The 13,391-nt window shown below is 37.1% G+C and overlaps 1 protein-coding gene across 1 annotated transcript in view; it reads right to left on the minus strand.

Moving 5' to 3' along the window:
• Nucleotides 1-700: 700 nt before the first annotated feature.
• The window catches only part of LOC123944483, a 33,831-nt gene continuing 21,140 nt past the window's right edge, over nucleotides 701-13,391 (minus strand). The window contains exons 5-8 of the mRNA XM_046009620.1: nucleotides 12,643-12,753; nucleotides 6,586-6,692; nucleotides 2,629-2,719; nucleotides 701-1,030 (exon numbers count right to left, since the gene is read on the minus strand). Of these exons, the coding sequence (XP_045865576.1) occupies nucleotides 914-1,030; nucleotides 2,629-2,719; nucleotides 6,586-6,692; nucleotides 12,643-12,753 (426 nt within the window). The 3' untranslated portion in view covers nucleotides 701-913. The remainder of the gene's footprint in view (nucleotides 1,031-2,628; nucleotides 2,720-6,585; nucleotides 6,693-12,642; nucleotides 12,754-13,391) is intronic.

The following is a 13,391-nucleotide window of genomic DNA, read 5'->3' on the forward strand; positions in this document are numbered from 1 at the left end:
TTGATAATCCACTATATTCTTTAAAAAAAAAAAACAAAAAAATCTGCTTTTCCTGATTTCAAAAGAAATACATTCATTACAGAAAAAAACGGAAAATAAAGAAAAACACGGAAAAGGGAAAAAAAAATCACCAGTAATTAATTGCTCCACCTAGATAAAAATCTCTATTTATATTTTGGAGGCTATCTTTCTAGTTTTGGTTTTTCCTAGCAATGGCAATTATTTTCTTATTTTAGTCCTTGTGCTAGCCTTCTCCCATAAAGTTGCGTACAAGCAATCTTACAGAACAGAGATCTAATAAATGGGATATAAAGTAACCTACGTTCCCTTCTACCCTTTTCTTATGATAGAAACACCTTCTAATCTTTTTTGTCATATCTGGAATTGGTATACAGAGTCAGTGACTAAAGAAACACGTATTTGGGGGTGCCTGGGTGGCTCAGTGGGTTAAAGCCTCTGCCTTCGGCTCAGGTCATGATCCCGGGGTCCTGAGATCGAGTCCCACATTGGGTTCTCTGCTCAGCAGGGAGACTGCTTCCTCCTCTCTCTCTCTGCCTGCCTCTCTACCTACTTGTGATCTCTGTCAAATAAATAAAATATTAAAAAAAAAAAAGAAACACGTATTTGTTTTTAGCAAGATAAAAGAAACAGGAAAACCAAAAATATTCAGATAAATATTTTAATTAAATTATCACAGAAATCAAAGTTGTATATGGACACAACTATGTGTCTATACACAACTATGTGTGTGTATATATACCCATAAGACTATTTACAAATATGTAAACATAGATATAAAGTCTAGAAAGGAATATATAGAAATAATGTGTTAGAGTATCAGGGTGATGTTTCTTTTTTATTACTTTGTAATATACTCAACAAACCACTACATTGAGGTAGGACTATTTTGACGTTAGAGAATCTTATACAAATGAATTTGTTCAAGAGCTTCTCTGTCAATATGCTTTTCTGGGTATACATTGTAGTTCAGTGGTACCTCTTCAACCCAGGAAGATAACTGTATATTAACCTGGAAGGAAAAAAGATGATAAACATACATGAAAAATGTAGAATGATCCTGTTCTCTGGAATTTCAAGAAATCATGATGAACTAAGTCACTGAAGATGACAGATTTTTCTTTTCTTTTTTTTTTTTTTTACAACAAGTAGGACTAAGTTTACATGGTGTCACATGAACAATTCTTTGTTGTACTACATGGTAGGTCTGTGGATTCAGCATTTAATTTACTTTGATTTTGGAATTCGAAAGAATAAAGAAAATACAGAATAGAGTAATTGTTTTAACATAACTAGTTTAATAATTATTAGATTTAAACAATAAAAGACTAAAACAACAATGAGAATACACAGAGAACAGAGCAAACTGTTCATACATACATAGTGAATGGTGTTAAGGGGTTGCATGAGAGGGGCTAATCTCCCTCTAGAACCTTCATCAGGCCCTTCCCTTACATTGCCCACTCTCTCCTTGGCAGGGAGCCTGCTTCCTCCTCTCTCTCTCTGCTTGCCTCTCTGCCTACTTGTGATCTCTGTCAAATAAATAAATAAAATCTTAAAAAAATAAAAAAAAAGTCAGCTGCTTAACCAACTGAGCCACCCAGGTGCCCCTTGGAGACCATATATTTTAAAAGACGTATTTTTATAAGCATGAGAAGTATGGTAGGATTATACCACACATGAGATGGGTCTCTCCTGGACAAGACTTAAGTGGAGGGGATGGGGAGATTAACATCTTTTCTTTATATATCTCAAGATTATTTCCCTTGTTATTATAAATATGAATTACTTTTATAAATTTAGATGATTAACAAAAATTTCTTAAGAAAGCATTATTGATGGTTCAGTTTTTTGTTTTTGTTTTTTTAAGATTTTATTTATTTATCTGATAGAGACACAGAGAGCAAGATAGGGAACATAAGCAGGGGGAGTGGGAGAGGGAGAAGCAGGTTTCCCTCTGAGCAGGGAGCCCAGTGCAGGGCTCGAGCCCAGTGCAGGGCTCGATCCCAGGATTCTGGGATCATGACCTGAGCCGGAGGCAGATGCTTAACCGACTGACCCATCCAGGAATTCCTGTTCCTTTTGTTATAAGGGGAAAGTTATGATGTGGGTGTTCTAAGCCTCTTGCAAACATTTAGTAGCATTTATTAACCTAAAACTGTAAGACCCCAGTTGGAAAAAACTGGTTGGAGAAGCAAAGGACTCTATATCAAGATAGGAATTACAATTTCAGAGCTCTTGGGGCCAATGAACAAACCACAAACCAGTTCTTAGGCTGTAAGTTACTGCTCTTCTTTCTATCATCTGTCACTATATTCAGACAGAACATCTCTAAGATATAGTAATAGCTATCAGAAGAAAGTAGGAGAAAAGTTTTGACAATAAAAATGTTGGGATAGGGGGTCCTGGGTGGCTCAGTCACTTAAGCGTCTGCCTTCAGCTCAGGTCATGATCCCAGGCTCCTGGGATCGAGCCTGGCATCAGGCTCCCTGCTCTCTCCCTCTCCTACTGCCCCCATACCTGCCCCCATCACTCTCTTATGTGTGTACTCTCTCTCTAATAAATAAATAAAATCTTAAAAGAAAAATTCTGGGAAAGAGGTTTACATACCTGAAGGCCTGAGAGAGAATCTTCAAGACTTGGTACTGTTACTAATAATGATCCTTGTTTCCTTACATTATGGCTGATATATTCCCAGGCTCTGCAACATATTAAAAATTAATATTTTACATTTTACCAGACACTGAACACTTTTTAAAAAATGAAGATCACAAGAGAAAATGCAGCACAGGCAATACCCAGAAATCCAGATGGGCAAAATGTTTGCCTGCAAGAAATAGGATTGTAGCAACATATTAGAAACTGACAAGTTCCTCAGTTTCTGAAGGGGGTGTTGGCAAAATTGTGATGTTACTAAACTGAAGAGATTTAACAAGATGGGGATTTGTGTTACTACGAGGTACTGTTAAGGCCAAAACTCAGTTTTCAGAACCAATACACAAGTCAAAGCTGGATCAGCAGTTAAAACTCCTTAACTCTTTTCATTTTTTTGGTTGTGAGAGAGAGAGAGGGAGAGAGAGAGAGAGTATGGTAGGGGAGAGAATCCCAAGCAGGCTCAAAGTCCAGTGCACAGACCAACGTGGAGCTTGATCTCACGACCCTGAGATCATGACCTGAGCTGAAACCAAGAGTCAGAAGCTTAACCGACTGAGCCACTCAGGTGCTCCTTAAATTCTGGATAAAGTGTGTCAAAACTGGTTCTGTGGAATGGAGAAGGGCTAAGAGGCAGAGATGGGGAAGAGTAGTGGAGAAAGGCCACAGAAACCAGAAGCCAAGCAAAGACTAACAATAGAGCATGATATGTAGATTACATCTTTTAAAATAATACCAAGAGTGAAATTGTACTTTATTCCATTGTCCAAAAAAACTTTTTAAAAAAGATTTTATTATGTATTTGACAGAGATCACAAGTAGGCAGAGAAGCAGGCAGAGAGAGGAGGAAGCAGGCTCCCTGCTGAGCAGAGAGCTTGATGCAGGGCTCGACCCCAAGACCCTGGGATCATGACCTGAGCCTAAGGCAGAGGCTTTAACCCACTGAGCCATCCAGGCAGCCCTAGTTGTCAAAAAATTTAATGGGAAGACTTTTGGGCAACATGGCAATTGTGGAGTTGAGTGGGACTAGCCAGGTTGAAAGCATGATGAAATGTCATGTGTGTTTATACGTACCACAGGGCAGCACCTGCCCAGCTCTAATTCAGTGCAGACATGAGCTGGCTTTCTCTATGTGCGTGAGTGTTGAGAGTAACCCCCACTACTGGCAGGCAATGGGCAAGCAAAGCAGAGATGAGCAGCCCTTGCAACAGGCAGGTGAGCAGCGCATTTCTTTCTGTTACAGCAATGGTCATTAGGTTTAGTATTCTGGAGTTCATTAGGCAAAATGATAACAAATGTTCTTTTCCTCAGGCTAGATCTAAAATCATGCAGCAGTGCTTGATAATAGTGCGTGGGCTAGAGCTATTGTTTTGATGTGGTTCCTTAAAAACGACATATTTCAGAAGTTTATTTAATAAGAATGAAGAAGCTGACTAAATTGGCGTGGTTGGCCATGACTCTCCAAATAGCGCTTGCTGCTATTGGCAAGCTCTTGTCCTTCTGGCAGCTCTAGGTGTTTCACCTACTCAGGAAATGCACTGAGGCACCTTTGAAACCAACAATTACTCAACAAATCGGGGGTGTTACTCTCCAATGAGACAGGACTTATTCAGAAGCCTGAGTCTTTCCTGAGTACACAAGTCCTAATTTTAGGATATATTTCTGTTTTCTCTTACATACTAACTCCTATAGCAGTGTCATTCTACTTGTCCCAGAGTCTAATTAAGACAAGTCCTTGGAGGCTATATGTGGTGGCATCTTTCTTTTTCATTCAGTACAATACAGATTTAACGTATGTAAATGATAACGATTCCAATGTCAGAATGCTTTACTGGGTCTCCTAAACATTCTCCTTTATACTGTCATTAATGGCTATAACCTACCTATAGTTCAAATTCATTGCACTAGACTAATTTAGGAGAAATGACTGAACTAACACACGTGGCCAATACCTAGTCACTGAACAATGTAGAGCATGTGAATGAATGTACCAAGAAAGCTTTTAAAACAACCCAAACATTCAGTTATTTCTGATGCCAAGTTCACCAGTGGCTTTTATCATTCTTCAGCAGTCAAAATCGTTCCGTAATAAAACTCCAAAGCCTTTAAGGTGTTTTTCTTTTTTAACTTTTGTAGAACATAAACCTGGTAATATTTCATTTTCCAAAAATTATGTAATGTTTTGGCTACTGGTCATTAACTTAAAAAGGTGAAAAGCTAATCATACTTTGTCCACTGGAAATTAACCTTAAAGAGGGCTATGATTAAGACAACTTTGCTCATGTTGTGTTTTTGGTCTTCAGCCTGTGACCAAAAATTGTCACCTATTCTGGCTGAGCTTTGATTATATGATTAGCTTTCTTTTGAACTAGGTTTGTTTTTTTTTTAAGATTAAAAAAAATTTTTTATTTATTTGACAGAGAGAGATCACAAGTAGGCAGAGAGGAAGCAGAGAGAGAGGGGGGGAGCAGGCTCCTCGTTGAGCAGAGAGCCCGATGCGGGGCTCAATCCCAGGACTCTGGGATCATGACCTGAGCCAAAGGCAGAGGTTCTAACCCAGTGAGCCACGCAGGCGCCCCTCGAATTAGTTTCTTTTTAAAATATTTAAGCTGTTGGGGCGCCTGGGTGGCTCAGTGGTTTAAGCCGCTGCCTTCGGCTCAGGTCATGATCTCAGGGTCCTGGGATCGAGTCCCGCGTCAGGCTCTCTGCTCAGCAGTGAACCTGCTTCCCTCTCTCTCTCTGCCTGCCTCTCTGCCTACTTGTGATCTCTCTCTCTGTCAAATAAATACATAAAAAATCTTTAAAAAAAAAAAAATTTGTAAAATATTTAAGCTGTTAATTTCATGGTGACCTTAACCTACTAGTAATGGGTATGGCGTGTGTATGTGTGTGAGACAGAGAGTTGGGGGCAGGGGAGAACATAGAAGGTAAAAAGGGTGGCAGGAAATCCATTCAGGATTTCACTCTGTATTAACTATTTATGGTCTATAATTATATGTCTTTTTATTTCTCTGCAGTATAAACCTTACTGATGCACTAGTCCAAACATTTGTGTAATTCCATTTCGTACGTATGGAAAGGAGTTTTCCTTCATCTAGAGTACACATATTATGTTTAAAAAAAAAAAAGTCAGGATTCCTAACTAGCCTGAAAATCAATGTCTCAGGCTATGGACCACAGGAATTTTCTAATTAGAGGGACTGACTGGTCCTGAACATCAAACTGTGGCAGAGAAGTCAGAAAAAGAGGTGGCAGAGAAGTCAAAAAAAAGAGATCACAGATATTCTAACTTTTTTATTCCCTGAAAAGAAATAGTTTTAGGAACTAAATAGTTTTAAGAACCTACGATTACCACCTTAAAAATACTTTTAAAGTTTGACAACTAATCACTATTTTGGTTAATATTCTTATATCTTCTATCACTTATAGAAATTAATTCCCATCATTTTGTGATAGGATAGCATATGACCTGTTTTTCCAAAAAAACTAAAATGGAGACATGCCTATCAGGCATGGTTATCTTATTGCATCCCTGATTGCTAAGCAAATGCTTGGGTCATGATATCATTTAATATGTACCCCCCATTAGATGTAATATTTCATAAAGTTAGACAAAGTTTATTTTTGTTTTACAAACTTTTACAAAGTTTATTTTTGTAATACACTTCCTTATTAACATAATCTTGCTGAGGTTGTTTTAAAAAAGTTAAATATGAAAATATTTCTACTTTACCAATCCCTTTTTTAAAAACAAAGTTATTTAGTAATCTCTATACCCAATGTGGGACTTGTACTCACGACCCCAAGATCAAGTCACATGCTTTACCAATTGAGCCAGCCAGGCACCCCACTAATCCCTTTTCATACTTTGCTGAACATATTTTAACAGCTTTTTTGCTTGAATAAATAACATACCTGGCCTGTTCTGCCTCATCAAGAAAATATTCGAAGACATTATTCATGATAATAACATCAGCATTTTGCAGAAGTGAACCCTGGGTACAGATGTCTGCATGAAGCACCTAAAGAAGAGTGAGTTCACTTGAGAAAACAAAGATAACCACAGAAGACATAGCTATGGGTTCAATGACGAAGCAATATGAGAAGTTAACCTTAATTACAATGGGAGAAAGAACAGTCTATTTAATAGTATCCCCTGTGGGAAATATGTAGTATCTAATTAAAAACCATAAACTTGTGAAAATTTGTTTTAGATAGATTTATTTACATAGTCATATAATTATAGTCTTTGGATCCCCAGTTTGGAGCTTTTTCCACTATGACTATATGATTAATTTTAAGAGACAAAGGCCCTAGGTTCAAACTCTGGTTCCATCATCAACTGACTCTGTACACTTTGAGTAAAATGGAATTGTATCTGTCCTGATTCACAGGATCCAATGGAATCATGTAAAATCTATAAAAGTAATTTATATATTATAAAATGTTAATAAAATGTTTATTGGCTTTGTCTGACTTTTCGTCTAAAATTTACTTGATTTATTTATCCAAAGAGGCAAATAAAACAATTTACTTAAAAATTATATGCTTCACACCCAAAACAATAAAATACCTAGGAATAAACTTAACCAAAGCGGTGAAAGACTTGTGCTCTCAAAAGTATAAAACACTGATGAAAGAAACTGAAGATGACACAAAGAAATGGAAAGACATCTCATGCTCATGGACTAGAATAGATATTGTAACAAAGTCTACACTACCCAAACCAAAGTACAGATTTAATTCAATCCCTATCAAAATACCAAATGCATTTTTCACAGAACTAGAAAAAGCCAATCCTAAAATTTGTATGGAACCACAGAATATCCCAAATAGACGAAGTAATCTTAAAAAACAAAAACAAAACTGGAGGTATCACAACTTCAGATTTCAAGTTAGATTACAAAGCTGTAGTCATCAAAGCAGTATGGTACTGGCATAAAAACAGATCCACAGATCAATGGAAATAGAACAGAAAACTAAGAAATAAGCCCACAATAATAAAGTCAATTAATCTTTGACAAAAGAGGCAAGAATACGCAACGGGAAAAAGACAGTCTCTTTAACAAATGACGCTGGGAAAAGTGATCAGCCACAAGCAAAAGAATGAAACTGGACCACTTTCTCACACAATGAATGGAAATAAACTCAAAAGGGAGTAAAGACCTAAATATGAGACCTGAAACCGTTAAAATCCTAGAAGAGATCACAGACAATAATTTCTCTCACATTGGCCACAACAACATCTTTCTAAATAGGTTCCCTGAAGCAAGGGAAACAAAAGCAAAAGTAAACTATGGGGACTACATAAAAATAAAAAGCTTCTGCACGGCAAAGGCAACAATCAACCCAACTAAAAGACAACCTCCTGAATGAGAGATGATATCTGCAAATGACCTATGTGATGAAGGGTTGGTATCCAAAATATATAAAGAATTTGCACAACTCAACCCCCAAACCCCAAATAATCCAATTTTAAAATGGGCAGAAGACATGAACAGACATTCCTCCGAACAAGACACACAGCCAACACACACATGAGAAGATGATCAACATCACTCATCATCAGGGAAATGCAAATCAAGACTACAATGAGGTATCATTTCACACCAGTGAGAATGGCTAAAAACAAAATCACAGGAAACAAGTGTTGATGGGGATGTAGAGAAAAAGGAACCCTCTTGCACTGCTGGTGGGAATGCAAACTGGTGCAGCCGCTGTGGAACACAGTATGGAGGTTCCTCAAAAAGCTAAAAACAGAATGACCCTATATCCAGCAATCGCACTACTGGGTATTTATCCCCAAAATACAAAAAACACTAATTGAAAGGGATATATGCACCCCTGTATTTAGTGAAGCATTATTTACAATAGCCAAATTATGGAAGCAGCCCAAGGGTCCTTAACAAATGAATGAATATAGATGTCGTACCTCTATCTATCTATCCATCCATCCAGGGATATTCAGCCATAGAAAAGAATGAAATCTTGCCATTTGCAATGACATGGAGGGAGCTAGAGTGTATAGTGCTAAGTGAAATAAACCAATCAGAGAAAGGCCATATGATTTCACTCATATTTATTTATGAGTGGAATTTAAGAAACAAAAAAAGCAAAGGAGAGAAATATAAAAAAAAGCAGAGAGAGACAAACCAAGAAACAGACTCTTAGCTATAGAGAACAAACTGATGGTTACCAGAGGGAGGTGGGTCGGGGAGTGGGTGAAACAGACGATGGGGATGAAAGAGTGCACTTGTGATGAGCACGAGTAATGTGCAGAACTGCTGATTCACTGTATCGTACAACTGAAATATAACACTGTATGTCAACTACGTAGGAATTAACATAAAAAACTTAATAATAAAAAATTAAAACTATATACCTCAAAAAAATTAACTTGACCACAATCAACAAATCTTACAGAGCATAAGCAACGTAACAAGAGAAAACATCTATTTTCTCAAACCACTTTTATTTTAAAGGGAAGAGAAAAAGTTTATTTTCTATTAGAGGATTTCTTTGGTTTACAAATAAACAGTATTCAGAATGTTGTGGGGTCTGATTCTTAACATATTTTATTCTCTTTTTTAAGTAGGAAAAATACTAAGATAATTTACATTAAGTGGGCCTCTAGTTTCTGAAACACACCTTTAACATGTTACTGAACACACAGAAAACAATCACTTTAATAAACTTTCTAAATATGCTGCTGAGATATGAAATAGGCATGCAAATTAACCTACTGATATACCAGTTTCCTCTTTTTCTTTCCCATCTCTGTTCACTCTCCCACACCCCACCCCACAGATATGGTTAAAAAAAAAAGAATAAATTATTAAATTAAATTAATTATGGCAATCAAGAGAGGTCCCATGGAAACCCCCCAAAATGGCTCTGGACGAACTGGAATGCTAATAATGCAAAGGCTGCAAGGTAACCAAAATCAATTCAACCAATTTTTTTTAAAGATTTATTCGCTTATTTATTTGGCAGAGAGAGAGAGATTACTAGCAGGGGGAGCAGCAGAGGGAGAGGGAGAAGCAGGCTCCCCCGAGCAGGAAGCCTGATGTGGGACTCGATTCCAGGATCCTGGGATCATGACCTGAGGCAAAGGCAGACATTTAACTGACTGAGCCACCCAGATGCCTCTAACCAATTTCTAATGGGTACCTCCTATATACAAGATACTCTGGAGGGTGACACACCATGAGGAATGAGATAACAAAACCTACACTCAAATACATTATAGTCTAGTAATGGGATGGAACAGCTATGCTGGTAACTCTTAAGTGCCATCAAAGGAAAAGTGAGATATGAATAAAGAATAAACAAAATAATGAATAAAGAAAAATAAAGAAAGAATTTAAGTCAATGGGTCTTTCGTGTAAAGACAGTGCATAAGACACATGGCATGTATGCTTATACTTTCCTGAAACCCCATTATAATAACAGTATAGGGTTTTTAGAAAAGAAGGCATATACCCACAAGGATGGGAGGAATGGGAAAGGAAATAACAGAGATAAAATTTTGTGAGTTAGGGAAAACAGAGGAACTAATAAGGAATTTAGGAGACGAGAAAAATCTGATTTTTAAGCTAGACAGATAGAAAGCTAAGACCCAGACTTGACTTATACTACAGAATCTCAAAAAGGCTCACAATTGATGGCACCAGCTATTTCTGGGTTAAGGAGTAGGGAGAAATGCTAAAAATAAGGTAATTGGGTTGAAAGTCAGTTTTAGAAGTACCCAGACTCCTATAGGACTTTCTTATACCCCAGCAGAAGAATAGAGGTTTATTCTCTGGGAAGGGTAAAACAAAGGTGTCTGGGTCAGGGGAAAGCAGGACTAGCTGAAAGAAAGGCTAATGTCCTGAAAACAAGGCAGTAAGGCAGACAGGATGGTATAAATCCCTTACGTTTCCCTTCTTCTCCTCTACCCCTCCATCTGCAGGATGTGTACCACTCATTAAGGAGCCTGGAAAGGTTTTCTCTGGGCAATCAGACCAGCCCAAGAGGAAAGATCTTAATATACTTCATCAGATACTCGCCAAGTGATTAACCAGCCAAGCAAGATCACTCAACAGTGAAGCCCCCAATGCTCAGAAGCCCCACTTCAGTGCTGAGAACGTCAACCGGCTTTTTTGCTTCTCACTCTTAAGTCTGAATGGACAGCCAAGGATCTCTAGACTTCTGAGGAAAGTCCTATTAAAGACGACCAAATAGGAACAAAAATAAAACAAAAAGCAGAGCCCGAGACTTAAGGCTACCTAGATTTCAAGATAAAAATAACCTATATTTATATAAATTTATTTAAATTTAAAAATATTATAAATTTAAAAAATAACCTAAAAACAAACAAACAAACCCTAGAATTCCTTTCCGTTGATCTTAGGGCCTCTCAAACACAACAACTGTCTTTACCATCCAGGAAGGAAACTGTAAAGGTTGCCAATGAAATGGTATACAAACAGCTTTCTGTCATTGGGTTACTAACAGCCACCAGAGCTGCAGAAGTATGTGGGGTGGGAACTCATCCACATACGCTCCGTTGAAAAGCTAGGGGTAAAAAAAATCTTTTAATGTGTAAATAAACGTTTAACATACCTTATCATCTTCTTTAAAAAAAAAAATAAAATAAAAATAAGGTACTTGGATGTCCATTTATTTATTAATTAAAAGATTGATTTATTTTAGAGAGAGAGAACATGCATGGTGCGGGGGTGATAGAGCGAAGGAGAATCGCAAGCAGACTCCCTGCTGAGTGCCGAGCCCCGCACAGGGCCCATCCCACAACCCTGATATTGTGACCCAAGCCGAATCAAGAGTCGGACACTCAACCAACTAAGCCACCCTGGCACCCCTTGACTGTCCATTTATAAACTAGGATTCTTAAGAGGTCAATTTTTAAATCTTAACTTTCAATTAAATCAACATTCCTGTTATGTGATTCTTATTATGCAAGAACAGTGTGTATCTGTTCACTAAATTGGGATGACGAGAAAAATCCATGAATTTGTTACTGGATAATAAATCTGCTTTAATCATTTTCTCTCTATTTCTAAGATGAGAGAGAGACAAAGAGAGGGGAAAAAAAGGAAGTCTGGAAGGAGGAAAAAAAATTTCCTTCAATAAAAAAGGGGAGGACTAGATCCTTAATCTTACTGAGATGTCTTTCAACATCTTAACACAAGACAGCCCTAAGTGCTCCCTATCTTCCCGAATTGCCATTAGAAGTGTAGGATCATCATGAAAGGATAAGAATTACTGCATTAACCAAAAAACTTCCTTTTCCTTTTCTGATTATTTTTGCCCTTACATACAGAGAAAGAGCTAAGTTCTGTTATGGCCCAACCCAAGCCATCATTCCACCTGAACTGCCATTCTGTGGCATCCATAGCTCTTTCTGGAAACTTAAGAAAAAGAAGATGAAGTACTGAGAGTATTACTTAACCTTTTGCTTACTTTCAACAGGAGAGTTTCATTAAGTACACTTTTGACTTACATCTAGAGATTAAAAAATGCTGCTACCCAAACTATACTATAGAGGAGATGAAGGAAATTAAGAAAAATTCTACTTTCTAATGAAACTGGGGAGGAAGAGAAATAGGAGTGGAAGGTAATTATAATTAAATTCACCTTTATTGTTTTAAAATACTAAGTCAACTCAATGTTCTACACAGCAGCAACCAAGAATAGATCCAAAAAGGTTTTCCAACTCTAATCCAGAAGAAACTTGCCTAAATGATGCTATAAAATAGATAACAGAATATATGTACTTAAAAAGGGTACCTTTAGTACAGCATAGGAAACATAGCCAATGATATTGTAGGGTGACAGATGGTAGCTACACTCGTGGTAAGCATTGCGTAACATAAAGACTTGCCAAATCACCACCGTTGTACACCTGAAACTAATTAACATTGTGTCTCAACTGTACTTCATTAGTAAAGAAATACATAAATAAAAGGGTACCTTTATTCTGTCAGTGAACTGGTATTTCTTTATGACCATTTCCTGCAACTGGCAAAAGTCTCCATTCAATTCTACTCCATATAGTTGCAGGGCTGAACTGTAAAGATAACCCTGAAAAAAATGAAGACATGATGCAAATGAATGAACTGTGAGTTAATTTCCATACCAAATTTTAAAAAATCAAACTTAAAAAAAAATAGAATAAAGTAAAAATAAAATGAAAGATAAATAACATTTAATATATGTAGAACTTACAACTTCAAGAATTTAAAGATTCTTACTGATCAAGACCTTAATCGTAGTTTGTCAATTTCCATTATTTAAAAGTAATTATATTTTGAAAGACTGATTTCTCACTTTTCCTGATAAGACTGTGCATTAAGTAATGCTGGAAATGAGAGAAGTAATCCCATACAGATTCTCTGTTTAATAGTCTACTTCTGTAATTTCTTGGGAAGGTATAGCAGGGGAAAGCAAGACAGGCATTAACCCGTGGGGGATATAATGGAAAATCATGCACAGTCTGACATTAGAGGAAAGCAGCCAGAGATATGTCCTGTTTGGCTTAGGGAAGTTAATCTGGCATCTTCCTAGTATAAACAAGAATAATCAAGAACTGACTAGATATTATTATGTATCCACAAAAAAGTAGTATGGATGGAAAGGTCGAATCATATTCTGAGTATTACTTTACATCAAGTAACATCAAGTAACACCCACGTGTGAACCAAATTTGCATTTATAGCTCA

Source organism: Meles meles, chromosome 6 (genome assembly GCF_922984935.1).
Source record: "Meles meles chromosome 6, mMelMel3.1 paternal haplotype, whole genome shotgun sequence".
Classification (NCBI taxonomy): Eukaryota; Metazoa; Chordata; class Mammalia; order Carnivora; family Mustelidae; genus Meles; species Meles meles.